A 27,764-nucleotide genomic window follows, 5' to 3' on the forward strand; every position below is an offset into this window, starting at 1 on the left:
TCATGAGGGGGTCCCACTAAGCCTTGGTCTGTTTTTGGAGATATGTCTCCCAATACTGTTCTTTTTTTTTTTTTTCCCTTTGTCCTCTAGGCCTTGATGGAACGATTCAATGCAGACAAACGCATATTCTGCTTCATCCTTTCAACTCGGAGTGGGGGTGTGGGCGTGAACCTGACGGGGGCAGACACTGTTGTTTTTTATGACAGCGACTGGAATCCTACCATGGATGCTCAGGCCCAGGATCGCTGTCACCGAATTGGCCAGACCCGAGATGTCCACATATATAGGTGTTGCCTTGTCTCCCCTTACCTTACTTTTCCTTTGCTAATAGGGTTTTATTGATGTATTTGACTGTTTATACATGTCCTTCATCACCCGCCTAGGCTTATCAGTGAACGGACAGTGGAAGAGAACATCCTCAAAAAGGCAAATCAGAAGAGAATGTTGGGAGATATGGCTATTGAGGGAGGCAACTTCACCACAGCCTATTTTAAACAGGTACTAAGATCTTCCAGTCTGTGTAGGAGAGAATTGCTATGCGTATGGGAATTACTGCTGCTTATTAGAAAGGATGCTTTGACCCCCACATACCTGCCTTTTCAATCAGTGATACTTCTGATTCCACTGATAGCTACCAGCTTCATAGCTATAGACCTGAGACTAACATTTCCTTTGGCTCTGACACTCTGTGTATGTTCTTTCCAAAGCAGACCATCCGAGAGCTGTTTGATATGCCCCTGGAGGAGCCATCTGGCTCATCTGTTCCTTCTGCCCCTGATGATGAGGAGGAGACTGTGGCCAGCAAGCAGACCCATATCCTGGAGCAGGTGAAAAAAAGAGTGGGCAGGGACTTCCCTGGCAGTCCAGTGATTAAGACTCTGCACTTCCACTGTAGAAGTTCCATACCTGGTCAGGGAACTGAGATCCTGCCCTGCAAAAAAAGAGTGGACAGTCCCTAGAGTAGAGCTAATGGTTATAGTGTGTGTCATCTTTCAATCTCTTGAGTTTGTGCAAGGAGAAAGAACTGTTTCTGCTGCTTCCCAGATTACAGTTCACCGTTGATACTTGTGAGTAGATTGCTTATTGGTTCACCTGATTTCATAGATAGAACCACGGTTCTAGGTTTGAATTCCAACAGTGCTTCTTGATAGTGTCTGTTAAGCTACATCCATTTAATCCTCTGAGCCTCAATTCCCACTTTTCTGAAATGCTAAATTAGAAGGAAGTAACTGAGGGTTAAATGGCATAGTGGATTAAGAATTGCTTTGTATATGGTGTAAAACTCTTTTTTCAAACAGTAATGCGTACTAGAATCATTTGGAAGGCTTTGAAAAAGATCGATTCCTGGGCCCTGTTTCACAGTCTTTCTATTTAAATCATGATTTTTAAGGGTGAGGTCTGGGCATTTGTAGTTTTTTGGAAGTAGACAGATGCTTAGAACCTACTGGTGTGGATTATCATGGAGAAAATTTTCCCTACCACATGCAGTCCTCTTATGCTCTAGGCTACTTCCCTCAGTGACTTTGGTGTGATCTCTCTGGATATTCATCTCAGGGGAATGATCAGATATTGTCTGTTGTCCTGAGGCGTCTCAGTGTAAAAAAGAATTATGGATTATTTTGTATTAAAAAAACTGCTGCTTTAAAAAGATATGAGGCTGACTTGAATGGAAAGTAAGTAGAATAGAGGTCACAAAAATAGTTATTTTGTCCCTGATGGGACTCCTGGTTGAATCTGTTGTATCCTACATGGACCACTGTGTTGCTTTGGTAATTTGGGGGGCCCAGAAGAGAGTTGAGTTATGGTGTAAATCTGCTTTGGTGTAAATCTGGCCTCAAACATTTGCCAGAATCAAATCACAGGATGTAAAGAAAGAACTTCTCATGGTGTTTCTTTCCCACACCCTTGTAGGCATTGTGTCGAGCAGAGGATGAAGAGGATATTCGTGCGGCCACCCAGGCCAAGGCGGAGCAGGTTGCTGAGCTTGCAGAATTCAATGAGAATGATGGGTTTCCTGCTGGTGAGGGAGAGGAGGCTGGTCGGCCTGGGGCTGAAGATGAGGAAATGTCCCGGGCTGAGCAGGAAATTGCTGCCCTTGTAGAACAGGTTGGTGTTGGATCCACTAGTTCTCAGCCTCACCCTCCATAGCCCCTTCCTCTGGACTCTGTGACTGTCTGTCTTCTCTGGTGAAAATAATCATGAGTGATGGGCCCTGGGCACCAGGTTGCTATTTTCATCACCACTGCTCTTTCCCACAGCTGACCCCCATTGAGCGCTATGCCATGAAATTCCTGGAAGCCTCCCTGGAGGAGGTGAGCCGAGAGGAGCTCAAGCAGGCAGAAGTGAGTATTTCTTGAGGGTGGGGATAGAAGTGGAAAGTGACTGCTTTCCACCTACTCTACCTGCTAGTTGCCTCCCTCTGACCAGTCCTTGGGCTCTGTTTTTGATAGGAGCAAGTGGAAGCTGCCCGCAAGGACCTGGACCAAGCCAAGGAGGAGGTGTTCCGCCTACCCCAAGAGGAGGAGGAGGGGCCAGGGGCTGGGGATGAGGTTTCCTGTGGGACTGGTGGAGGCAGCCACCGGCGCAGTAAGAAGGCCAAGGCCCCTGAAAGGCCAGGGACTCGCGTCAGTGAGCGTCTTCGTGGAGCCCGGGCTGAAACTCAAGGGGCAAACCACACTCCTGTCCCATCCACCCATCATACCCGCAGCACTTCCACACCCCCTCGCTGCAGCCCTGCCAGGGAACGAGTTCCCCGGCCAGCACCTAGGCCTCGACCCCCTCCAGCTTCAGCTCCTGCAGCAATTCCTGCCCCAATCCCTGTCCCAATCTCTCCCCCAATCCCCATTTCAGCCCCAAACCCAGTAACCATGCTTCCTGTCCATATCTTGCCTTCTCCGCCTCTCCCTTCTGCACAGATTCCTCCCTCTTGTTCTTCTGCCTGTACCCCTCCTCCTGCCTGTACTCCTCCACCAGCTCAAACCCCACCTCCAGCCCAAACTTCTCTCTTAACTCCTTCCTCTCCCCTTCTGCTTGGCCTACCTTCTGTGCCCATTTCGCCGCCAGTCACCAACCTCCCCTTGGGCCTGGGGCCTGAGGCAGAGCTGTGTGCACAAGCAATGGCATCTACTGAGTCCCTGGAGCTGGCTGATGTGGCCAGTTCCGAGACTTCCCCAATTACTCTTGTGCCCCCTAAGGATCTGTTGCCAGTTGCTGTTGAGATCCTGCCTGTGTCAGAGAAGAACCTTTCTCTCACCTCTTCTGCACCTAGCCCAACCCTGGCGGCTGGCAGCGTCCCCAACGGTCAAGAGCAGGAGGTGCCCGAGCCTGCCGAGGCAACCATCCTCTCAGTGCTGCCTGATGGTGAGGAAATGCCCACGTGTCTGAGTGAGAGCAATAGGCTGGAGCTCCCACCCTCGGCAGCATCTGATGAGCTACTTCCAGAGCCACTGGAGACTGATAAGAACTCGGAAGAGCTGGTGGAGGCCCAGACCCCAACCTCTACTCCAGAGAAACCACAGGAACTTGTTTCAGCTGAGGCCACAGGCCCGTCAACCTCATCCTCTGCCACCTCCACACCTGAGGGTTCTTCACCAGCCCGGCCCCCTCGGCGTCGCACCAGTGCAGATGTAGAAATTAGGGGTCAAGGGGCTGGTCGGCCAGGGCAGCCTCCAGGTCCCAAAGTGCTTCGCAAGCTGCCAGGACGGCTGGTGACTGTGGTAGAGGAAAAGGAACTGGTGAGGCGACGGCGGCAGCAGCGGGGTACTGCCAGCACCCTTGTGCCTGGGGTCTCTGAGACTGGTACCAGCCCAGGAAGCCCGTCAGCCCGCAGCATGTCGGGGCCAGAATCCTCACCTCCCACCAGCGGTCCCTGTGAACTTGCTCCCGCATCCACACTGCCCACTCCAATCCAGCAGCCCTTCATAGCTCGCCGTCGCATTGAGCTGGGGGTAACTGGTGGGGGCAGCTCAGAAAATGGAGAAGGGGCACTGCTTGCCATCACCCCTCCTGCTGTGAAACGTCGGAGGGGGAGGCCCCCCAAGAAGAACAGGTCTCCAGCGGATGCTGGGCGAGGGGTGGATGAGGCACCTTCATCCACCTCTAAGGGAAAAACCAATGGGGCTGACCCAGTCCCTGGGGCTGAGACCCTTATTGTTGCGGAGCCTGTCCTTTCACCCCAGCTTATTCCTGGGCCCCAGCCTCTCGGACCCCAGCCAGTTCACAGACCCGAGCCCATCATCCTATCACCTGTGGAGAAAAGAAGGCGTGGGCGGCCCCCTAAGGCCCGAGATCTGCCCCTTCCTGGGACCACTTCCTCTCCAGGGGATGGCAACTTAGAGAGTCGGACACAGCCACTCCCGCTACCACCACCCCTGCCACCACTCCCATCACTCCTCTCCTGTCCCACTGCTACTGTCGCCAACACTGTCACCACTCTCTCCATTTCAACGTCCCCACCCAAGCGGAAGCGAGGCCGACCTCCCAAGAATCCACCATCACCTCGGCCCAGCCAGCTCCCTGTCTTGGACCGCGACAGCTCTTCTGTCCTCGAGAGCTGTGGATTGGGGAAGCAGCGGCAACCCCAGGGCCAGGGGGAGAGTGAGGGTAGTTCATCTGATGAGGATGGAAGCCGCCCCCTCACCCGCCTGGCCCGCTTACGTCTTGAAGCAGAGGGAATGCGGGGACGAAAGAGTGAAGGGTCCATGGTGGTGGCTGTAATTCAGGATGACCTGGATTTAGCAGATAGTGGGCCAGGCGGGTTAGAATTGACATCTCCCGTGGTCTCATTAGCTCCAAAACTGCGCTCGACTCGGCTGCGTCCAGGGTCTCTAGTTCCCCCTCTAGAGACTGAGAAGGTGCCTCGCAAACGGGCAGGGGCCCCAGTCAGCAGTGGTCCTGGGCTGGCAAAGCGGACCCGCCTACAGCCCCCAAGTCCCCTGGGGCTTGAGGGTTCAGTAGAGGAGTCTGAGGCCGAAGCCTCAGGTGAGGAGGAGGAAGGGGATGGGACCCCACGGCGCCGGCCTGGCCCCCGCCGGCTTGGTGGGGCCACCACCCAAGGGGACCAGCGTATCTTGCGCAGCAGCGCCCCTCCCCACTTGGCTGGCCCTACTATTAGTCACAGAGGCCGCAAGGCCAAGACGTGAGTGGCCTGTCCTCTTCACCTAGGCTTTCTGCCACAGCCCCTCTCTCTCCATGACCAGGCCTGACTCTGTTAACCACTACTTGAAGTCTTTTGAAGGGGAAATCCTCCAGGGAGACATAGGGGCCTTCTCCCTTCTTTCCACCAAAGTAGGGGGTAGGCATCTGGTTGTCATGGAAACGGGGCTCTTCACACATCCCCTTCCCTTCCACCCCACATGGCTGGGCAGTGTTAAGGGTGGCAAGATAGTCTCTGTCCCCACCCCTTTGTACTTGATGTTCCCAGCTATCTTTCACGGCCCCCCCCACCACCCTTAGGGGAAGGGGGAGGGGCTTCTCTACAATGAGTTTTTCTTTTTTTTTTTTTTTTTTAAGAAGAAAAAAATAATAAACTTAGTTTCTGTATGAGCATCCGCGTAAGGAGGCTTCTGATTTTCTGGTCTGGTGGAGGGCTGGGTGGGAACTTGGGTATCGTTTTTCTCCTCTCTTGCTAAGACCCTAGTACTTGATCTCTAACCCAGAATTGTGTCTTTGAGGCAGAAGTCGCCACCCAAGAAAGGGGAGCAAGGCAAATCTGATCTGGTAGGGTACCTTTCCCTAAGGTTTCAATTTTAAGTCATTCAGATTCGTACTTCTCTTTCTTCTGTTCCCTTGGTTCCTGGACTTCCCTTGGGGCTATCTGATGCCTCAGACTTTTCCCTGCTTTAATCCCTCTTGCTCAGGTGCTTTCACTCCCTCTTTAGAAGGCAGGCATCCTACCTCCAGTTACTCCATCCTTTGCCTTCCCTTGCTTTTCCTCCCATCTAGCCAGACTGGTTTGAATCAGCCACACCCCCTACCAGCTTCTGGGGATCTTCAGATGGTGGCTGGCCACTGAACCCCACCCCTGGGCTTGGCTTGGAGCCCTGAGTCAGCTCCATCTCCACCCAAGCCAAATCAAACCTGAAGCAGGAGCCGAAACTCAAACAGTTCCTCAAGGCCTATCGCCAGGTAAGAGTCCCGGTTCATTGTTTCATTTTCTCTGATCTCAATTCACTGGACCCTCTCCTTGTGTTCTGATGACTGTGTGTACCGAGTCTGAGTTCTTCCCTCACATCCATTCTGCAGCTTTGTGGTACAAGGCATTCTTGGCTCCTTGCTTGTCTTCCCTCTTTCTCATTCATCCTTCCTATCCTTTGTTACTTGTGTTCAGAGAACTGCAAATGGTTTCATTCTGTCTAGGGTGTGGGGAATGGTTGGGGGTGAAGGTAGAAAGGTGGTTTGATGCCAGACCTCTGAGAGCTTGGGAAATGGGGAGATGAGAAATGATTAAGTAGGGCATCATTATGCAGGTTTCTGTGTGGGTTATGAGGTCATTTGGACTCAGTGTTTAACTGATTGTGTTGTGTAACCTGGGTTAAAATGGGGAGAGGAGGTGGAAGGGAGTCTCCATAGCAAGGGAGGCTCTGATATGGGGAGGTGAGGTCTTTCTGGTGATGAGTTTCCTTAGCTATAAAGAGAGCTTAAGTGATGCTTTTCCTCTCCTTTCCCCAGCCTCAGGATAGTGTTTTCATGTGAAATGACTGGTTTCCTTGAGGTGGAGTACAGGCTTTAGGGTGCCATTCTCTGATCCCTCCTTAATATTTGAGGGCAGCCTCTAAGGAACTTCAGGGCCCTTTGAAATACAGTTTAAAATCACTGCCTGGGGTAGACTGAGATAGTAGCAGCCTTTTGAGATACTGTTTCTCTACTGCCTCTCAGTGTGTACCTGTCACTTTGCTTTTCCCCACTTGTCAAAACAGTAAGTAATACAGATAATGCTGTGTTCCCACCACTTTGCCTTTGAAGGCTGGGAACCTTAGGCTGAGGAAGAGATTCCAGACACACATTTCCTGTCTTGGTCTGTGAGTCACTAGGGGAATTCCCCAGTAAGGCAGCATTCCTGAGAGTTTGGCTAGGCCAGAGTATGATTAGGGAGAGGGGGAGAGTCTGAGCAAGGCAGGCTGAGAGTTCAGTTGTTGGGCTTACAAGTATCTTGACTGTATCGCCCACAGGTGATGGAGGACGAGGAGAATGCAGCAGAGAGCCTGGTGTGCAACACGGAAGCTGCTTGTTCTCCATCCCCCATTCGCTGCTGCTGGCTCCGCCTCCGCTGCTTAGCAGCTACTAGCATTATATGTGGCTGCTCTTGCCTGGGAATAGTGGCCCTTGTGTTTGCCATCAAGGTGAGGAATGCAATTCCTATGGGAGCAGGGGTGTGGATGTAGAAAGGCAGTGGTTCTGTATACCTGATCTGTCTACACTGATGAGTTAACTCAGACCTGATGAGTTAATAAGTACCTGCCAGAGCTTGGCTGTGGGCCTGGTGCCAGAAATAAGAATAAGACATGGTTCCTGCCATCAAAGGGCCCACAGTCTAGCAAAAGAGATGGCTGTGAAAATGGGTAATTATTAACAGAATGTAGCTCCTCTGTATTATGATAGACGAAGCGCAGGGTATTCTGGGCACTAGGAGGATATATGTATGTGACTGCGTGTACGTGTATAAGAGAGAATAGGTGACAGAAAGGCATCCTACAGGTGTGAAAAGAAAGTAATAATGTTAAAGGATGAGTGAATAAGGATAAAAGGGCATCCTATACAAAGGCAACCTGGACTGTTAGTTCAGTATGACTGAACCAGTAAGAAATAGTAAGAGACAAAGCCAGAGGATCCAGATTCCCAGGAGCCTCCAGTGCTGTGTTTGGCAGTTTTAGTTTTATCTAGGAAGTACTAGGGAGCCTCTCAAGGATTTTTGCAAAGGAAAATGATATGATCAGATTTGTGTTGCAGTAAGATCCACTGTCAAGGCCTATAAAGAGGATGAATTGGAAGGGGCAAGACTCAGGGCTGCTGAGCAGTAATTGGAATAATCTGTAGGTATTCAGAAGAAGCTGTGAAGTTTTAGAATGAGCCTCACCATTACAAAATATCTGACAGAAACTGCATATGTACTTTTTGAAAGGCCACACAGGCTAACTTAAACATCATACTGGCATTTCCTCTATCCTACTTGTATTTTTATCAGAAATTATTTTCTTATCATCAAAATAATTTGTGGGTTTCATTAGGGCAAAATCATAAAAAGAATCCTTAATGAAAAAGATGAGATTAGCCTTTGGGCTAATGAGAATGGAGTATTTGATTGGACATGAGTGAAATACTCGTAAGATTGCTCACTGTTTCTTGCCAAGAATTCCAAGTTCTGAATGAAACTGAGATGAGTAGAAAAGGATGAGGAATAAAATGATTAAAAAGTACTTTCCCGTATGTGATCTGAGCTAACAACAGCCATCCTGAAAAGGAGGCAGAGCAAAGTTGGGTAACTTACTTTGCAGCTGAGACAGGAGGGAAAGAAACGGGAAAGGGAGGTGGAGTGTATGGGTGTGAGATTCTGGGCCATAATGAGGATGTAGGATTGGAGTGGGGCAATGGGCATTTTGGGGGGAGAACCTAACCAAAAACCTGCCCCCACAGGCGGAAGAGCGGCATAAGGCAGGCCGGTTGGAGGAGGCAGTGCACTGGGGGGCCCGGGCCCGGAGGTTCATCCTGGCCAGCTTTGCCGTCTGGCTCACTGTCCTCGTTCTGGGCCCCCTGCTTCTATGGCTGGTCTCCTACGCCATCGCGCAGGCTGAGTGACCCTGGGTGGCCTTTGCTGAGAGTCAGCCAAGACATCCTGGATCCTCCAATGCAGTATTGTGAGGGTCTGGTGCCAACAGTGGTTACTTCCGGGCTGGAAGGATGGTGCCTCTCTCAAAGGGCTTTGGAAGAGCTCTTTAGCCTTTTCTAAAAGGCAGCAGCTGAGACTGATGAGGGGAGGTCAGCCTGCTCTATTCTTTCAGTGCTCACCAACCCCTATTCCCCCCAGTCTACTCCATCCTAGGGGCCTCTAGGAGGGGAGGTCGAAGACCAGGCCTGATTTTATTAGTATTTGTTTTGTAATAAAAATCTTTTTAGTGGTGAAATGTTGCTGTCTAATTGTTGTTCCCCTGCTTTTCCCTGGGCCCTTGGTGAGAGCCAGACTGAACATGTGATCATGGCGGAAGCCTGCATCTCCCCTTACCTAGGAGTTTCAAGAGGAGGAAAGGATCCTCCCTCCTCCCCCGACTTTTTCCTTCTTCTATAAGTCTCCCTTCTTGGAAAGCCCCACACTTCTCTCTTACCTATCAACAGACTGTGAGGCCAGAAAGCAAGAGTCGTAGCAGCAGCTGCTGTTTATCAAGTGCTGACTATATTCCAGGCTGTGTTCTAAGCATTTTATGTTTCTTCTTCACACCTCAAAATCACTCAGTGGTAGGTACTGTTGTTCTTATTTTATAGTTGAGGAAAAAGGCACGGATTTTCCAAGGTCACACAGCTAGTAAGTGGCATAATTGGAATTCAACCTAGACAGTTTAGTTCCAGAGCTGAGAGAGGAGTGAAAGGATTGGGTAATAGCAACCACCACCCAGTATGTGGAGACCTGTATGATTATAATGAATTTCCATATCCTTCATCTTGGGTCTTATGATAATATTTTAAACATTTTTAAAATTGTGAGGTACATAAAGGAAAAGATCGAAAACAAATATACAACTTCATAAGTTAACACAAAACATCTGAAAAAACCACTATTCAGTCAAGAAATTAAACTTTGTCAGCACTCCAAAGCTTCCTTTCTACCCCTCCCATCACTCTGCCTTCCTTTCTTTCCACAGGTAACTTTGTATTTGTTATCCACAGGTATTCTGACTTCTAACAATGTCATTTGCTTTTGCCTGCATTTGAATATGATATAAATGAAATCAAATGTATTCTTTTTATGTCTTGCTTCTTTTACTTAACACTGCTTCTGAGATTCATCAATATTTGTTGTAACTCTAGTTTTTATTACTCTATAGTATTCCATTATATGACTCCCTGGTAGCTCAGTGGTGAAGAGTCCTTCTGCAATGCAGGAGACCCAGGTTCAATCCCTGGGTCAGGAAGATCCCCTGGAAAAGGGAATGGCAACCCACTCCAGTGTTCTGGAGACTTCCATGGACAGAGAGGAGCCTGGTGGGCTACAGTCTATGGGATCGCATAGAGTTGGACATGACAGCAACTAACACACACATTCCATTATATGACTGTATTACAATTAACACATTTTCTGTTAGTGAACTTTCAGAACATTTCCCATTTTAGGATATTATGAATCATGCTGCTATAGACAGTCTTATACATCTTTTGAAGTACATATACCCTGGGAATGGAATTTATTTCACCAATAGAGACCAGCAGAGTACCTAAAGGAATTATCCATGTTGTACATTGAAGATTAAGGGGGAGAGAGGGGCACATGATTGTGTTTTTCAGTGTTCCAAAGTGTTTCAGGAAAGAAAAGTGAAGGAACTCCATTGTCCAGAGATTAGAACTATAACAATGGGTAGAAGCTATATAGACAGCAGTGGTTCTGAACCTTGACTTCAAAATGTAATCTGGACAGCCTTAAAAAGTAACTTGTTCCTGAGTTTTACCACCTGCTCCCCCCCCCTCCCCCCCCCAGTCCTGAGATTCTGATTTAATTCATGTGAGGCACTGCCTGGGCATCAGGAGAACTCTAGGAGATTTTTCACACCAAAAAAATTAAATCTAGTGTTTGATTAATCAGCAGCTTCCGTTTACTGGAGTATGCCATCCCCCCCCAAACTGATTACATGAGATCTTGCTACTTTTTAATCTCTTTATTTTGAAAAAATTCAAGTCTATAGAACAGTAAAAGAATAGTACAATGAACTCTTGTGTAGCCTTAACCTAGATGTATATTTTTTAACAACTCAACCACGTTTGCTTTGTATTTTTCTAAATTTCTTGTTCAGTCACTAAGTCGTGTCCAACTCTCATGACCTCATGGACACAGGCTCTTCTGTCCATGCGGATTCCCCTTGCAAGAATACTGGAGTGGGTTGCCATTTCCTCCTCCAAGGGATCTTCCTGACCCAGAGACTGAATGTGCATCCCTTGCACTGCAGGCAGATTCTTTACCCATGAGCCACCTGCGAAGCCTCTTTCTAAATACTCATAATTGTTATTGCTGAACTATTTGAGGGAAATACCTTGTGATCTGTATCTCCTAAGAACATGTTTTCTCACATAACTATAGTGCAATTAGATTTAATTCCGAGAAGTTTAACATCAGTACAATATTATCTTCTAATAGTCTATATTCAGACTTGCCAGATGTCCCAGTAACATACTTTATAGCAATTTCTACTTTAGAGTTCAGTGTGGAACAAGGATTGCATTTAGTTTGTCAGCTCTTCAGCATTCAATTTTTAGTAGGTTCTCATCCTTTCTTTCTTTGTTTTTCATTACATTTTTGAGGTGGGGCCAGTATGTAGAATGTCTCTTAATTTGGGTTCTTGTGATTGAATTCAGACTTACGCATTTTTGGCTGACATATTACATAAGTTGTATGCCCTGAATACATCACATCAAGAGACATGTGTCAGTTTGCCCTTTTATGTCAGATGTAACACTGACAACTTGGTTCTAAGGTAGTGTCAGATTTCTACAAGGTAAAGATAATTTTTTTTCTTTGTAGTGAAAAAGTTATGTTTAAATACCTCACCAAATTTTCCCCAATAACTTTAATGCCTGTTTTGCCCAAGTCAGTTATTACAAGGCTTATGTTGCTGTTTAACTTTGTCATTCTTTCTACATTTATAAGTTGGCATTCTATTATAAGGGTTTTTTTCTCCATTTATTTATTTATAATTTTTAGTGTCAGTATGGCCTCAGATTTGTTTTTAAATTCACTTTAATGCTCGCTTCGGCAGCACATATACTAAAATTGGAATGATACAGAGAAGATTAGCATGGCCCCTGCGCAAGGATGACATGCAAATTCGTGAAGCGTTCCATATTTTTAGCTCCATCCCAGAAAGCACCTGCTCCAAAGGCATCTGGCAAGAAAGCATGAGTGCATAGAGGCTATTCAAATCAGAATAAAGGTTCTTTTTGACGTGCTGGCAAATTTAAAAAAATAAATTCACTTTATTAAACCCATTACTGCCATTAACCTTTTTAAATAGTTTTGTTGAGGTATAATGGCATGATTTACTTACAGTACACAGATCTTACTGTGCCAATAGGTGAATGTTTTTTTTCTTTTTAATTTTTTTTATTGAAGGATAATTGCTTTACAGAATTTTGTTGTTAAAAATATAACGCTTAACGAATTTGTGTGTCATCCTTGTGCAGGGGCCATGCTAATCTCTGTATCGTTCCAATTTTAGTATATGTGCTGCCAAAGCGAGCACTAAGTGAATGTTTTTACGTGAACACGCCTGTGTAATCAGGTGAAGAGAACATTTCTAGCACATGAGAAGGCTCCCTCATAGCTCTCTCAGTGTCATTATCCTTTTTGTCCCTGATTTCAACCTGGTTCTTGTGTTTAAGTTCCCATCTTTCTTCATTTACTTTCTGGTACAAATTATTCCAGGCTCATCTTGTACTTTCTCTGCTCTAGCCTGGGAATTGGCCATTTCTCCCAAGGAGCCCTGGTTCCTTTTATTGAGGACTGTTGCTTTGAAATCAATATTTAGGCACTAACTGCTCACTCTACTGGACAGGCTCTATTGGTCCTTGGGCCTTTCACAGATTAGAGCTAGAAAATAGCTAATGTTATCTATCTTAGATCATTCTTAAAATCATACCTCCAATTTCAGTCATAAGGTTCTCTCCCCATTCCAAATATTCCCACAGTAAGAACCTAGACTGCCAACTACATCAATGTGTTTATTCACTTGCTCAATTTCAAAATAATTGTCCCATTATACTACAAATCTACCAAGTAAAATACAAGATTTCTTTGAGTTATTCTGTCTTTAGATAAATGGTATATGGTCAAAGTACTCCATTAAAAAGTTACTTGGATTCGTTTTTCTCTTCACTTGGTCCCAATCCGAAAGTTATATTTCTCTTAATAAGATAGCTGTTAAAAAATGAATGAATTCTCTGCCTCTATCTGGAATATAACCTCCACAAGAGTAGGGACCGAATTTTTTTCTGTTGCTGTTAGTCTAATGCTTAGATGCTCAACAAATATTTGTTGAATGAGTAAGTGAATGTCAGGGTTGAGCTGCACTAAGAAAACTTATGGAGCAAGTCGCTCCTGGCAGAGTGATAACCTGGTAAGCTTAGAACAGAGAGCGAGGGATTTCCTTGGTGATCCAGTGGCTAAGGCTTCATACTCCCAACGCAGTGTGCTCAAATGCAATCCCTGGTCAGGTAACTAGATCCCACATGCCCCAGAACAAAGCTCTTGCATGCTGCAAAGACCAAGGATCTGACGTGCCACAACTAGGATCTAGCGCAGCCAAATAAAAAAAATAAATAAATAACTTTTTAAAAGGGTGATATTCCTCAAGGCTTTGGGGCGGGGGTGGTGGGAAACCGGAAAAAATGGTCTTCCAGATAGCACTAGGGTTTCGGAATCACCAACTGAAGAGATGAGTTTGAGCAAACTCGGGGAGATGGTGAAAGACAGGGAAGCCTGGTGTGCTGCAGTCCATGGGATCGCAAAGGGTCGGACTCGCCTGAGACCCTGAACAGTAAGGGATTTGGAGGTATCCGAGTCAGAGCATCCAAAGGATGAGAAAGCCTCTTCTGGCTGAAAGGCCGTGGCTCATACAAGTAGCCAAGTTCAGCATCAGGCTGCGTGCGCCTAATATTTTAAGGGGTTGAATCAGCCCCTCAAAGCAGGCGCTTTGGACCAGGCTGCTAACATTATTAACACCCAAATTCAGACAGTGATTTTGAGCGACTTAGGAGACCATGCCCAAGTCCGGGTGGGAATCGGAAGGCCAAGGAGGCCAGCGTATCAGGTACCAGGAGGTGACACTTACCGGTAAACCTAATTTCCGGGTCTGTTTTCAGGCCTCTAGCCCTGTTGCTGAACAAGCTCCGCCCTCTGCTAGTCCCAGCAGATACCGTGCCCTGATTGGCCGTATATGAAGCCCCGCCCTAGCGTCGGAGCCTTAGGAAACTCAGAGCTCGAACTCCCGGGCCAGCCTCGGGACTCTCGGCTTCCTATTGGACTACCAGTTTCCAATCCGAAGGATTTTTGAACGTCAGTCTTTGGGTGACTCTGGCCATTGGCGAACAGAATGGGGGCGGGGCCTGAGGTCTTCGCCGGCGCAGCCTGTGGGTAAGGTAAGAGGCTAGGGGCGAACCTCGCGACAGGGCAGCCTCTGATCAACTCTGGCTTCTCTCTCCGCCCCCGCTGGTGAGCCCGCGCGAGACCCTGCGCCCCGTCCCAGAGCCCGCCCAAGTGCGCCTGCGCAGCAACAGCCGCCCGTCCGGGTGCCCCTTCCCCTCTTCCTCTGTACCTTTTCCCTTCCCCTCCCCCGCCCCCCTCCCTGCCTTGCCACCCCATCCCAATCCCTAAGGCCCTTTCCTGGGGTCTCCCCAGTCCCGATCCTTCCCCCACCCCGTCCCCATCCCCCAGCATCCTGGCTCCCCAGCCACAAGGGCTGCGCCTCCGCGAGTCGCGATGTGCGTCCTCTCAGAGCCTGTGGGCCTCCCTGCCCTCACTGCCCTCCGTTTCCTCCTCACAGGCCCCCACCTCTTTCAGAATGACGTTGGACGTGGGCCCCGAGGATGAGCTGCCCGACTGGGCTGCGGCCAAAGAATTTTACCAGAAGTACGACCCTAAGGACGTCATTGGCAGGTAAGGCCACAGCTAGGGAAACAGAGGTCCAGAAAGGTCAGGTCCTAGCCAGGATACACATTTCCTTTCTTGCTTGCTTGCTTTAGTCACTAAGTCGTGTCCGACTCTTGTGACCCCATGGACTATAGCCTGCCAGGCTCCTCTGTCCATGGGATTCTCCAGGCAAGAATACTGGAGTGGGTTGCCGTTTCTTTCTCCAACACATTTCCCTGGAAAGTTCTAAATGGGAAGGTTCAGTGGTGAGTGGAGAAACATTTGGTGACTAGACTCTTTTTCTGAGTCAGCCCCTATTTTTTCACCAGTTCATTCATGTATGTGTTCAACAAACATAATTCAAGCGCCTACTGTTTGCCAGACACAAAGGTAAACATGGGGAGGTTAGAAGAGGTGTTTGTGTCCTGGAAAGTGAAACTGAAAGTCGCTTAGTCCTATCCGACTTTTTGCAACCCCATGGACTATTTATGCACTGGAGCTACTCCAAATAAAGTGACTGAAAGAGACACAGGAACATTCAAGTAGCATCAAGCTGTGTAAAAAGTGCTATTGGGTCTCAGAAAACCACAGCTTCCCAGAGGAGTGATATTTGGGTCTTGAAGGATGAACAGGAGTTCAGCAGGCATCATATAGAAGGAAAGCTTCACTTGGAGAGGCAGTGACTAATATGTTTATTCATCAGGGCTTCCAAAGCATGCACAATGTGCTGGGTGCACTGGAGATGTGAGACCCACATCCTGCATGTTATAAAATTTCTGTTCTCCTGGAGTTTATATCTGAGTGGTGGAGAGAGACAATAAACATGAAAACAATTTCAGTGTAAGTGCTAGGGAGAAAAATAAGGTGATAGAACAAGAGTAATTAATGGAGACTTGAAGGATGAGAATGAACAGATGATACACTGAGGCAGGATATGTTCCAGGCAGAGGGAAGGGTAGTGCAAAGGCTCAGCGCAGCAAAGAACCAATTAAAGCAATAGAAGATTATAGTGGCCAGAGTGTGTTAAGAGTGGGACAAGTTGAAAGAGGGACTACCCATCTGGGGGTTCAGTGGTTAAGACTATACTCACAAGGTCATGATGGCAGAAGGATGTCTCTAGGACCTCGAGAAGCAATTCATTCAGTAAGACATGTTGGCTTGATTTAGGGAGACATAGGGGCAGGGGTGGGGGGAGGTTCCTTGGTGGTCTAGTGGTTACGATTCTGGACTTTCACTGCCATGGCCCAGGTTCAATCCCTGGTTGAGAAACTGAGATCTCACAAGCTGTGTGATGTAGCCAAAGAAAAGGGGGGGAGGGTAGCATCTGGGCATGAATGTTGAAGTCATGGAAGTGGATAAGGTTACTGAGAGTGTATGTAGCCTGAGAACAGGAGGACCAAGGATGGGATCTTGGGAAAGTCTTTACATTTAAGGGGTGGGCAGGGCTTCCCTGGTGGCTCAGATGGTAAGGAATCTGCCTGTATTGCAGGAGACCCAGGTTCAATCCCTGAGTCAGGAAGACCCTCTGGAGAAGGAAGTGGCTACCCACACCAGTATTCTTGCCTGGAGAGTTCCATGGACAGGAGCCTGGCGGGCTGCAGTCCATGGGGTTGCAAGGAGTTGAACATGACTAAGTGACTAACACTTTCACTTTCAGAGAACAAGGTACTAGGCTGTATCAGTAGGAAAAGTTTGGAGATTGAGTCCAAAGACTCAGGTTTTCCAAGTTGATAGTCATGACATATATAGGAAGGCTTAATTAAAAGGGAATGCTCCTACAGGTAAAGTACTGTAGGATACCAGAGAAGGGAGTGGTCCCTTCTTCTGGAGAATAAGCAAAGAATTGGTTGACATCTCAATTTACTTTGGGTCTTAAAGCAGGGATTCTTCGATGAATGGCTTCAGAGGATCTTTGACCTACCCCCTGAAATTATAAAAATGTTGGGTATGTGTGGCAGAGGTCTGCAGCTTTTCACAAATTCTCAGAGGTTCACTGAAAGATGAGTAATAACTAGACCAAGGACATGAAACTCCAATGCCCTTAGTGTTTGGGCAGGAAATTAAAACTGTGAAGTGGCCGAGAGTAAAAGAGTAGAAAGTGGTTGAACCTTGTGGCAGCTGCTGGGTTCTCAGCCGCCTAAGAGATGCGAATTCAGATTTGTAGAGAACAGTGCCCTTGCCTCAGTGTAATGTATCTATGTTAGGCTGGAGGACCAATAGTTTGTATCCACTGATTGAAGCAGAGAGGTAGCTGAGAGGCATTTCAAGCAAGAGTTCCATAAATGCAAGGTGGCTCTGGGAACACAGAAATAACGTTATGTGAAGGGCAGCCAGGGAACCAGCATGTGAAATGTGGTATGAGGACAGATTCTGGAGAGATTTGCACCTTAGCCTGAAGTACTTATAGGGTCTTACAGAGTTGGTGACAGAGCCCAAGCCAGGAGATGCCTGTCTAGGACTTTGTCTCTTTTCTTTTCTTTTGGTTGTGCTATCCGGTTTCCAGGATCTTAGTACCCTGACCAGGGATGGAACCTGAGTCCCCTGCAGTGGAATTGTGGAGTCCTAACCACTGAACCACCGTTGAATTCCCTAGAAATTTTTTTTTACTGCACTGGGTCTTCATTGCTGCACCCAGACTTTCTTTTGTGGAGAGCACAGCCTCTGGACCATGGGCTCAGTAGTTGTGGCACCTGGGCTTAGTTGCCCCAAGGCATGAGGGGTCTTCTCAGAGCAGGGATCGAACCTGTGTCCCCAGCTGTAGCAGGTGGATTCTTAACCACTGGACCACCAAGAAAGTCTCCTAGGGGCTTTGTCTTTACAAAGCCAAATGGGCTTTCCTGTCTGTACTTCATTAATGCCTTTCAGCATCCCTTCAGGATGTTGTTGGCTACATTTCAGAGCCAATGAAGTGGGAGCCCAGAGACCTTATGTCAGAGGGTCACTTAGAGGTTCATCAGTGGCAAATTTGGGGCCTAAACCCAAGATCTGCTTCTCAACTTTGGTCTTCCAGTCAATGGCCCAATGTTTATTTCACCTGAGGTATTGTAGGGGAACTTTGGGACTTAGATGGGGTAACCATGGAAGTGGGTAAAATCTGAAGGGGGTCTTGGGTCACTTCTTCCTGCCTTCTTCTTGGGTTCAGGGGCATAGGGCAGGTTTGGGGGCTCAGTGTCTGGGCTCACCTCCAGGGGGAGTGGCAGAGCCTGGAACCCGGGACCCCTGCCCCTTGCCCTGTGAGCTCTATGTCGCTCCTTGCTGGGTGCCCAGGTCTCTGACTGAGGCTGCTATGGAGCTCCCGTAGGCCAAGGTGAGCTCCTCAGGAAGTCACCTTGTCTAGCTGGGTCTCTGGAGTCTGGCTCAGAGGATGTGAGGCTGCCGACGCTCCACTCTGCGTGGAAACGAGAGGGCAGGAGGCCCTGACTCCTGCATTATCCGACTTTGGCAGAGGAGTGAGCTCTGTGGTCCGCCGCTGCGTTCATCGTGCTACTGGCCAGGAGTTTGCGGTGAAGATCATGGAGGTGACAGCCGAGCGGTTGAGTCCTGAGCAGCTGGAGGAGGTGCGGGAGGCCACGCGGCGGGAGACGCACATCCTTCGTCAGGTCGCCGGCCACCCCCACATCAGTGAGGCTGCCTTCCCCACTCCTGTTAGCCCAGCCCACCACCCACCTGCCCCAGCACTGCCTCCACGCTCTGCTCCCTTCCTCCTGGCTCCGCTGCACCTCCTCAAAGTGTGGCCAGCCTTTGGGCCCCTCCTGCCTCCTCCGGTTCTCCTTCCTTCCCAGGAACAGCCCCCTGCTGCCTCAGGGTGGAAAAGGCCCTCTGGTGTGCATCTGCTCCTTTCCATCTCTGTCTCTCTGCCTCTCTGCCTCTTTCCCCAGTCACTCTCATCGATTCCTACGAGTCTTCTAGCTTCATGTTCCTGGTGTTTGACCTGTGAGTATCCCCCCTCCCTGACCGAAAAGCCTCTTCCTCTCCTTGCACTTCCCCAGCCTTACAGTGCAGTGGGCTGAAGACCACCCTGCTCACACCTTCCTCTGCTCCGGCTCAGACCTGCCAGCCCAGGGCGCGGGCCCTTTTTCCTAGGTGCCCTGATTGAGGCAAGTTCTTCAAGAGTCTTAGTGACCAGCTAAATATAAAGGGTCTTCATGAGACTCTGTTTTAAGAGGAAGGTGTTCATTCGTGAGCTGACCACTTATAAACAGACTTTTCCCTCACCTGTCTTTGTGTTTAACACCCTCCACTGGAATCTCTCTGCCCATTGATTCTTTTTCTGGTTGGTCTGAATCTGAATGTCAGATACTATGTGGTGCTATAATGCAAACCAGTTACAAAGGAAATTCAAAAGAGTGGTTTGGATACCAGATGTTTAAGAGAGGCACTTGGGAGAAATTTACAAAGTCTTTAGAGGGAAATGACCTCTGCAAAAGTGGAGGGCAAGTAGGAAGTGCTTGCTTCACCACGCAACACTGTTGCAGAACCTGATGTATTCTTTATTTCAAGTATTGATACAGAGTTGCAATTATAACCTCAGTTTTTAAAGAGAACATAAAGTAAGCAAAATTCAAAGTCAAGTCCTATTCAACTTTCTTGCTACTATTAACTGTGAAATTTTGGTCCATGGTCTAAACAGGTTCACTTCAAAAGGCTTTTTTTTTTTAGTATATTGTCAGATAACAGGAACTTCCTGTAAATGATAATTTATTCTTGCCAAAATAGCCCCCTTGTGGCACAGTGCAGGTTTTTTTTTTTTTAATGTGGCCACACTATGCAGCTTGTGGGATTTTGGTTCCCTGACCAGGGATCAGACCTGCAGCTGTTGCACTGGAAGCACAGTGTCTGAACCGCTGAACTGCCAGGGACATCCCACAGTGCAGAGATTATGACCACCGGGACATTGGACCAAACTGCCCCCGACATCTGGTTCACTCTTGGAGGGCTTTGTCTTGAGACCCTTTCATTTGCTTATAGAGGGATCTTCCTTGACTGACCTCTTCCGTGGTATTTGTTGTGAGCACTGACTTATTTTCTCAGCCTCCACTGTGAGGTGCACCCATCTCCCAACCCCTCCTGTCCCTTAGGATGCGGAAGGGAGAGCTGTTTGACTATCTCACAGAGAAGGTGGCCCTCTCAGAAAAAGAAACCAGGTAATGGCTGAGCCTGCAGCCCCTGGGATGAGCAGAGGGTGGGGCGGGGCAGGGAGAAGCAGAGGAGACTGCGCCTCCCCCAGGTCCATCATGAGGTCTCTGCTGGAAGCAGTGAGTTTTCTCCACAACAACAACATTGTACACCGAGACCTGAAGCCCGAGAATATTCTCCTAGATGATGATATGCAGATCCGACTTTCAGATTTTGGGTTCTCCTGCCACCTGGAAGCTGGCGAGAAGCTTCGAGGTGAGGGGACCTGGTGCTCTGAGGGGCTTGGGAGGGATGGAGGCTCAGGCTTGGGACTAGTTGGCTGGGTCTGAGAACTGGGTCTCACGGAAGGTCAGCGCTTGCCAGCTACCCGTTGGGTGCAAAGCCTAGTGTGCAAATGGAAGTGGGCTCCCTGCCCTGGGGAAGATGGAGTGAACAGATCTTGGCACCCAGCAGGCAGGGAGCTACGCTGGAGAGCCAGAAGGAAGGAACACTGATTCAGATGTAGGGCCCCCAGAGGAAGGGGCTCAGACCTGGGCCTGGGGAGGCCGGGCTTGTCATAGGAAGAAAAAGAGAGGGAGCGAGGGACAGCAGGGCTTCCCAGGTGACTCTAGTGCTGAAGAACCCACCTGCCAATGCAGGAGGCATGAGTTCGATCCCTGGGTCGGGAAGATCCCCTGGAGGAAGGCATGGCAACCTACTCCAGTATTCTTGCCTGGAGAATCCATGGACAGAGGAGCCTGGTGGGCTACAGTCCATAGCGTTGAAAAGAGTGGGACATGACTGAAGTGACTTAGCACACACGCAGTGACAGAAGGGCTCAGCTGCACCTTTGAGGTCTGGCAGAGGCAGGGCCATGGTGTCCTGCTCAAGTGCCTTGAGGAGTCTGATGTGGCCTGACAGCACTGCTCACTTGATGCCTGGGGACTCGGGGTCCCCTCACGTTAACACGTTTGTTGTGACAACCATTTCTAACGCAAGTGGCAAACTAGACAAAGTTCAACTGCGGGACTCCCCAGAGCCTTTAATAGGCCACTTCCTCTCCTTCCGTGGCTCTGCCCTGGGTTTCTTAACAGCTTACCTTCACTGGTTAATGGTCATGAGTTTGAGCAAGCTCTGGGAGATTGTGAAGGACGGGGAAGCCTGGTGTGCTTCAGTCCACGGGATCACAGAGTCGGACTTGACTGAGCAAACAACTGAACCACCACCACCTTCACTGGGCCCTTGCTCTGAGTCAGGCAGCACGTGGAGTCTTTATATGGCCTGTTTCTCTAGATCCTGTTAACAACTCTGAAATAGTATCTGTGTCTCTATTTTATAAATGGGCTTAATGAGGTGAAGTGACGTGCCCAAGGTAATGTGTGATTTGAACTTGGGCAGTATGACTCCAGAGCTCATGCTCTTACTCTGTGGACTTACACATCTTCCACATGTAGGGATTTTTCTCCCTTTGGGCTCCCACACACGCTTCTCCATTCTCAATCATTTTTGCCCCTGCCCACTCCACCGTCACCCTTGACTTGGGTAATTCAGTTTTTACTTGGAAGCTCCAGGTCAGGGTAGAACCACTGCTTTTTGCTCTTAGATCTCCCCCACTTCATGATACACGTCTTACGCTGTTTATGTGCTTCCTGGTAGATGGTGAGCTTGCTAAGGGCACGTTGAATTTGCCATTGTGTCTAGTATGGTGCTTGGCACACAGTAGGTGTTCAGTAAATAGTTTGTCTAGGAAGGAATTTGCCTAGAAAGTCAGCTTCTCAGTTCAGGCCTCTTAAGACCTCTTGGAAGTGTGCCATGGATCACAGTGTGCAACTGCTAGAGTGGAAGAACTGGTGCCAGAAATGGTAGAAAAAAGTAAAAATACAGGCTTTGATCAAGTCATGGAAGCCTTTGTGCTTTCGGAATCTAGACTTGACCCTGAGGCCATGATGGAAAGCCAGGGAAGGGTTTTCAACAAAGGACATACCCAGAATATGCCTTAAGAAATCCTATATTCCTACACACTCCCCTGGGTTGAGTGGTGGTTCCACCAACCGAAGTAGAGATTCTAGGAGGAGGATTAGATTTGGGCAGAAAGGAATGCAGAGAAGATTTAATTTCTGTTTTCTATGTGTTGTATGTATATAAAACATGGTAATAAGTTGTGTGAGGTGAGGGTTGGTGGAGGAGGCAAATGATACAGTTGGATAGTGCTCTGAAGTCAACCTAAACATCAGGTTTTCCCAGGAAGGCCACCAGGAGCCTTGGTAGGTACTTGCTCACCAGAGCGAGGCTCTAACACTGGACTTGGCAGAAGGCTGGCAGGTGCAGGATGGGAACACTTGTGGCCCTGGTGGTGGTGAGGCTCCAGCAGAGGTCTGGTGTGAAGGGTCCTTGAGGGGGCTGGTGACACCCCATCCATTTCAGGCCTCTCTCCCCAGAGTTGTGTGGGACTCCAGGGTATCTAGCACCGGAGATCCTTAAGTGCTCCATGGATGAAACTCACCCAGGCTACGGCAAGGAGGTTGATCTGTGAGTTTCCCGTCACCCCCCGCCTTCCTTCCTCCTTTTGTACTGTTCTGTCTTTAACACCTTTGCTTATCACCTGGTCCCCCCTTCCCTACTCTTCTTTCCCAGCTGGGCCTGCGGGGTGATCTTGTTCACACTCCTGGCGGGCTCCCCACCATTCTGGCACCGACGCCAGATCCTGATGTTACGTATGATCATGGAGGGCCAGTACCAGTTTAGTTCACCTGAGTGGGATGACCGTTCCGACACTGTGAAAGACCTGGTGAGCTGGGGCTGCGGGTGGGCAAGGAGAGAGGCCCAAGAGCTGCTTCTCATGCTCTGGGGTTTCCCCTAGATCTCCAGGCTGCTGCAGGTGGATCCTGTGGAGCGCCTGACAGCTGAGCAAGCCCTACAGCACCCATTCTTTGAGCGCTGTGAAGGCAGCCAAGCCTGGAACCTCACCCCCCGCCAGCGGTTTCGGGTAGGCCTGAGCGTGTCAGGGTCTAGGCCTGCTCCTCTTCTCAGGATTTTTCTTATGGTGACTGTGCCAGTGGAGCTCACACCACCCCCTTCCTAGGTGGCAGTGTGGACCGTGCTGGCTGCTGCACGGGTGGCCTCAAGCGCTCACCGTGTCCGGCCACTGACCAAGAGTGCGCTGTTGAGGGACCCTTACGCGCTGCGGCCAGTGCGGCGCCTTATCGACAACTGTGCCTTCCGGCTCTACGGACACTGGGTGAAGAAGGGTGAGCAGCAGAACCGGGCAGCCCTCTTCCAGCACCGGCCCCCGGGGCCTTTTCCCATGATGGGCCCTGAAGAGGAGGGGGACTCGGCTACTATCGCTGAGGATGAGGCCATGCTAGTGTTGGGCTAGCACATCATCCCGGAGGATGCAGAACTCTTCAGGAGAAGGATCTTTATCATTCCAGCCCCTCTGGGCTCTGGCCACAGGCCACCATTGACCAGGCCCACCACCAATCATACTATCATAGAGACCAGTGTGGTACACCTACCCCCGCTGGCCAGGGCTTTGAGATCAGAGCTGGGGTGGAAGAGAGCCACCCAGGGTGCCACGCCTGGCCTTATCTGTTCTGCCTGCACCACGTATGCAATAAAACCTGCTACACACCAGAGAGAGCCAGTCCCCTGTGTCTGGTGTCTGGCTTCAGCAGAGAAGCTCAGAAGGTGCTCAGGAGGGGGTGGGGCAGGGCGTGGTGGGGCCACTTTGGCCCAGGCCTTTATTGGGGAAAACGCAGGGAGTCACTGGATCTTGTTCTTGCCTTTGCCTGGAGGTAGCTGGAGGGGCCGCTCCAGGGTGGTCAGCTTGCTGCTGAGCCTTTCCTCACTGGCTTTGAGCCGCTCCTCCACCAGTTGTTGGAGCTGCCGCAGCTCCTTGTTCATCTGGGTCTTGATGTAGGCTCGGAGGATGGAGACCTGGCCTGCAGGGGTGGGGAAAAGGGGGCGGGTTAGGGGAGAGGCTGTGGGGCTGAGGGACCACCCCCTAGCCAGGCAGGCAGGACCTTCAAGAGGGACTACCCCAGGAGTGACCCAGGTGGCAGTGTTTCTTTAATTCAGGAAATGTTAGCCAGCCCTTCTAGAAGAGAAAGATGGGCAGAGGGTTTATGTATGCTGCATTTCCCAATTGCTCCTTTAGCAGCTGTGTGACCTCAGGCAGGTGATTGAACATTTTTGTGCCTCAGTTTCCTCCTGTGTAAAATCCAGTGATAACACCTAGCAACTAGGATTGAGAGAGGATTAAATGGGTTAATATGTGTAAAATGCAGGAATTCCTTGGTGGTCCAGTGATTAGGACTCCATGCTTCCACTTGGGCCACAGGTTCAATTCCTGATTGGGGAATTAAGATTCCACAGGCCACTTGGCACAGGCAATATATATATATATATATATATATATATATATAATGCTTAAAACAAGGCCTGCCTAGCACATAGTATTGCCAGATGTGTGCTGGCTGTTACTGTCGTTGGTTTTATAATCCTTTTCTGGAGTTCCTGCCTCACCCACAGCAGCTGTGCTTTTATTTTGTTGCATCTTGGAACATGCATTCTCCATAAGGAATCATTTGGAGAAAGGATACCATGACTAAAATGAAAAATCTGAAATCCTGATATGATCTAAACCCTTCATTTTCACACCTGCCTGAAGTCACAGGGAGCCCTAGCCCCTCCAGGTCCTCACTTGGCTCTGGCTCTGGCTGGATCACCGTTTCCGGTTCCACCTCCTGTTTGATGACTGCCTGCTGTTCCACCTCTCCTCCCTTTTCTTTCTCTGTAAGCCAGAAGCAGGAGGAGGCTTCAGCCCCAGTCCCAGTGCAGTTCAGCTCTCGCCCCGGCATTCTCCTTTACCTGTCTCATCCTCTGACCAGAGGTTGGGTGGCTTTAGCCCCGTGTAAGTCAAAGAGAGATCCAGCCGCACCTGGGAAGAGGGAGGAAATCAACTGCACTGGGGAAAGAGGGGAGACGAGGGGCGGCCTCTTGTAGCCCCTAGCCCAGTACCTGGGGTGTGAAGACATATTTGTACAGCTTGAAGTGGCGGAAGTAGGTGTTCACCACATAATCTGCCAGGGCCAGCAGCTGTTCCTCCTTAAAGAGGTCAATACTGAAAGGGGGGCGCTGTGGAGATGGTTGGGAGTTAGAGGACTGACCACCTCTCGAAACCATCACCTTTTCTCCAAGTGCCTGGCAGTCCAGGAGCAGGAAGAGCCCGCTGGGGCCTTCAGAGGAAGATAAGGGTAATGTGTGTGAGAGAGGGTAGGAGGCTGGGGAGAGTGAAACTGACCCTGACTCCATGGCAAAAAAGAACACTGGTGAAGTAGCGGTAACATTCCTCCACGTTGCCCAAGGGGGTTTCTGGGAGGGAAAGCAAGATGTGACATTGAGTCTCCTCCCTGATAATCATTCACTTTACTCATTCAACAGCTACTTAATGATCATGAGCTTTAGAAGTAGACAGATCTAGGCAACAAATATTGAGTACCCACTCTGCACTGTTCTAGGCACTAAACAAGACAGACAAGGTCCTGCCCTTAAGAAGTGTATATTCCAGTGGAAGTGACAGTAAAGCAAGAAATACATAATTTAGCTATCATTAAACATTCTGTAGAAAATGGGTTTCAGGAATAAAGAGCTGTTTTATTGAGCACTGTGCATATATTTACACACATTACACATAACATTTCTTGGAACAGTTTAATAACCTTAGTGTGGTAGCCTGATTATACATCAGGAGATAGAGAATTTCAAAGGTGAAATAACGTGTGTGATAACTTCTGTTAGTGATGACAGAACAAAGATTCCAGGTGGTAATCCTGCTGTTACTTCCCCTGATCACTTGTGCCAGCCTCCTCCTCCTCTGACCTGGACTCAGGCCCTCAGCGAGTCCCCTCTTACCAGTACAGGCCTTGTGAAGATCTTGGAGCAGGGCACAAGCTGTTGAGGTCTGCTCCAGGGAGAAGCCCTGCTGGCGGCAGAAGATGAGTGCATGGGAGAAGAGGTCCAGAGTGATGGCATCCCGCAGGCTCTTCTCAGGAGAACCTAGTCCCAACAGCTCAGCCAGCACCCTGGAGGGAGAGAGGAAGGAATCAGTGACAACTAGAGTATCCCTTCCCTGCTCCACACTAGTGCACAACAGACTTTGGAGTCAGGCATTCCTCATGCCTTCCCAGCCCACCTCCCCCTCAGCTGTCCCCCAAAGCTAGCTCTTCCTCCCCCCCTCCCTGCCTCCACCATACTCCCTCATCTCCTCAGTGCTGGCTGTCTTCTCCAGCCTGTGCATGGAATGGATGTCCAGGTACTTCCTGTCATAGGAAAAGAGGGGAAAATGTGTTGGTGTCTATCATGCATTAGTTTGATGATATGACTGTGGCGGTGAGTGCATTGAACTGGGAACAAAGAGACCTGAGTTAGAGGTTTGGCCCTTCCACTAAGTTGCTGTGTCACTTTAAGTAGGTCACTTCCCTCTCTGGGCCTCACTTTCTCCCTCTGTAAATGGAAGGTATGGCTTAAATGAACTCTTAGAATCCTCTTCATTTATAAAACCTAGAGTTAGGAAACTTGAGTTCTGCTTTCTGCCTCTCCCGTGCTGTTTAACTGAGCAAGTTTCCCTCTGTGAGCCTCGGTGTCCCCATTTGTACAATGCTCCATAGAGGCAATGATACATTTACATTCTCAGTCTTTGGCTACCTTCTTCTCACACTCTATCTTTGTACTGGGACAGCAGGAGACCTGGCTTATAGTTATCTTAGGTAATTGCATCTCTGGGCCTCAGTTTCCTCGTCTGTAAAATGGGGATATCAGTGCTGTTTGACAGGATTGTTGGGAAGCCCTAAGGAAATAATACAAGTGTGAAGGGTAACTTTCCCCCCCAAACTCTTCATACTCACCATATACAGATCCGGGGCTGGGGCAGCGGCGGCTGCGGAGAGAAAGCAAATTGGGAAAGGCAGGGCTATGTTGTTTCTGGTCCCTAATTCTTGACCCGTTGCGAATCTCTACCGGCCTAAGAACGCGCTAAGTTGCCTTCTCATCTTGAGGACTGCTCAAGATACTGTCCTAGGAGCAATGCTGGCGGGCTGGCCTTCAGCCATCCCTAAGTACTATTCACGAGCATATTAACAAGCGGGGTCACACACCTCTGCCTCCTCACCAGGGCAGCCCGGGGGAACTTAAACTTTAATAAACATCGTCGGGTTATGTTTAGTAAACATAACATAACATAGCTCCCCAGATGGGGAGCCCTTTTTAAACATCCATGATCGGATCACTGTCCCATCCTCACCGGGAACAAGTTGGCTGCAGGATCGTTATCGACATCCATCGAAGCCACGGTCCCGGATTCGGTCCGCACACCTGTTCCCATACGCGTGGCCAATTCATCCAATGAGCTGAGGTCTCTTTCTGGTTCTCTCCGCAGTTCGTAGTGCTGTACAAGCTCCGACTGCATTTTTAGTCCCTGGAATTGGCTGGACTTCCGGTGGATCATCTTGTCGCTCTTTTGTGCTGGGGGTCACCACAAGATCTGTCTTGACTCGGTTCTGGGACAGCCGGTTCTCAGGCAGCCACTGCCAAGGCCTGGCCCTCTATCGACGCTCCAGCCAATCTGCGTTGCAGAGATGCCCGGGGCAGCCAATCCGCTGGCGGCGTCTCCCTCGTCTCAACGGTGACCGTTGCTAAGGGAATTCCTGGAGCCAAGGAGAAAGTGTACGGCTCCCTCCAATCAGTGAGAAGAGAGTGCGCGTGCGTAATAAGATGCAAGCCCCGCCCTCATGGTCTCCTTTCAAAGTTGCTAATCTGGGGCAGGCGGTGT

The 27,764-nt window shown here is 49.3% G+C and overlaps 4 protein-coding genes and 2 non-coding genes across 11 annotated transcripts in view; 4 read left to right on the top strand and 2 right to left on the bottom strand.

Annotated features, from left to right (window-relative positions):
* Positions 1 to 5,545, top strand: part of SRCAP (Snf2 related CREBBP activator protein) — a 30,808-nt gene extending 25,263 nt beyond the window's left edge. For all 3 annotated transcript variants that reach the window (XM_020901592.2, XM_070461201.1, XM_020901591.2), the window contains 6 exons: positions 91 to 287; positions 384 to 498; positions 708 to 827; positions 1,912 to 2,106; positions 2,259 to 2,342; positions 2,451 to 5,545. In XM_020901592.2, coding sequence (XP_020757251.2) covers positions 91 to 287; positions 384 to 498; positions 708 to 827; positions 1,912 to 2,106; positions 2,259 to 2,342; positions 2,451 to 5,141 — 3,402 coding nt within the window. In that variant the 3' untranslated portion in view covers positions 5,142 to 5,545. The remainder of the gene's footprint in view (positions 1 to 90; positions 288 to 383; positions 499 to 707; positions 828 to 1,911; positions 2,107 to 2,258; positions 2,343 to 2,450) is intronic.
* Positions 5,546 to 5,646: 101 nt separating this feature from the next.
* TMEM265 (transmembrane protein 265) lies at positions 5,647 to 9,119 on the top strand. The gene is made up of 3 exons (XM_020901602.2): positions 5,647 to 6,126; positions 7,170 to 7,340; positions 8,632 to 9,119. Exons 2-3 carry the CDS (start codon positions 7,173 to 7,175, stop codon positions 8,791 to 8,793), a joined length of 330 nt encoding a protein of 109 aa, XP_020757261.1. The 5' UTR covers positions 5,647 to 6,126; positions 7,170 to 7,172; the 3' UTR covers positions 8,794 to 9,119.
* A 2,819-nt stretch (positions 9,120 to 11,938) lies between these two features.
* On the top strand, positions 11,939 to 12,045 carry LOC139032910 (U6 spliceosomal RNA). The gene has a single exon (XR_011485548.1). It is a non-coding gene; the product is annotated as a U6 spliceosomal RNA (small nuclear RNA).
* A 288-nt stretch (positions 12,046 to 12,333) lies between these two features.
* Positions 12,334 to 12,437, bottom strand: LOC139032919 (U6 spliceosomal RNA). Its single transcript, XR_011485557.1, has one exon. It is a non-coding gene; the product is annotated as a U6 spliceosomal RNA (small nuclear RNA).
* A 1,753-nt stretch (positions 12,438 to 14,190) lies between these two features.
* PHKG2 (phosphorylase kinase catalytic subunit gamma 2) lies at positions 14,191 to 23,569 on the top strand. Of its 2 annotated transcripts, none has more exons than XM_020901595.2 (10): positions 14,191 to 14,331; positions 14,736 to 14,848; positions 18,267 to 18,442; positions 18,700 to 18,754; positions 19,900 to 19,965; positions 20,049 to 20,212; positions 22,375 to 22,465; positions 22,571 to 22,724; positions 22,797 to 22,922; positions 23,019 to 23,569. In XM_020901595.2, exons 2-10 carry the CDS (start codon positions 14,754 to 14,756, stop codon positions 23,310 to 23,312), a joined length of 1,221 nt encoding a protein of 406 aa, XP_020757254.1. In that variant the 5' UTR covers positions 14,191 to 14,331; positions 14,736 to 14,753; the 3' UTR covers positions 23,313 to 23,569. The 2 variants fall into 2 exon arrangements, with proteins under 2 accessions (XP_020757254.1, XP_020757253.1); XM_020901594.2 differs by having other exon boundaries at positions 14,316 to 14,404.
* Positions 23,570 to 23,648: 79 nt separating this feature from the next.
* CFAP119 (cilia and flagella associated protein 119) lies at positions 23,649 to 27,580 on the bottom strand. Of its 3 annotated transcripts, XM_020901598.2 has the most exons (9): positions 27,237 to 27,579; positions 26,842 to 26,873; positions 26,191 to 26,256; positions 25,850 to 26,019; positions 25,239 to 25,309; positions 24,956 to 25,072; positions 24,806 to 24,875; positions 24,639 to 24,728; positions 23,649 to 23,877 (listed from the first exon to the last, which is right to left on the bottom strand). In XM_020901598.2, the coding sequence occupies exons 1-9, from the start codon at positions 27,438 to 27,440 to the stop codon at positions 23,699 to 23,701; spliced, it is 999 nt and encodes a 332-aa protein (XP_020757257.2). In that variant the 5' UTR covers positions 27,441 to 27,579; the 3' UTR covers positions 23,649 to 23,698. The 3 variants fall into 3 exon arrangements, with proteins under 3 accessions (XP_020757257.2, XP_020757259.2, XP_020757258.2); XM_020901600.2 differs by lacking the exon at positions 24,956 to 25,072 and having other exon boundaries at positions 27,237 to 27,580; XM_020901599.2 differs by lacking the exon at positions 24,639 to 24,728 and having other exon boundaries at positions 27,237 to 27,580.
* Between the last annotated feature and the right edge of the window lie 184 nt (positions 27,581 to 27,764).

The sequence above is a fragment of the Odocoileus virginianus genome, chromosome 33, assembly GCF_023699985.2.
Source record: "Odocoileus virginianus isolate 20LAN1187 ecotype Illinois chromosome 33, Ovbor_1.2, whole genome shotgun sequence".
Lineage (NCBI taxonomy): Eukaryota > Metazoa > Chordata > Mammalia > Artiodactyla > Cervidae > Odocoileus > Odocoileus virginianus.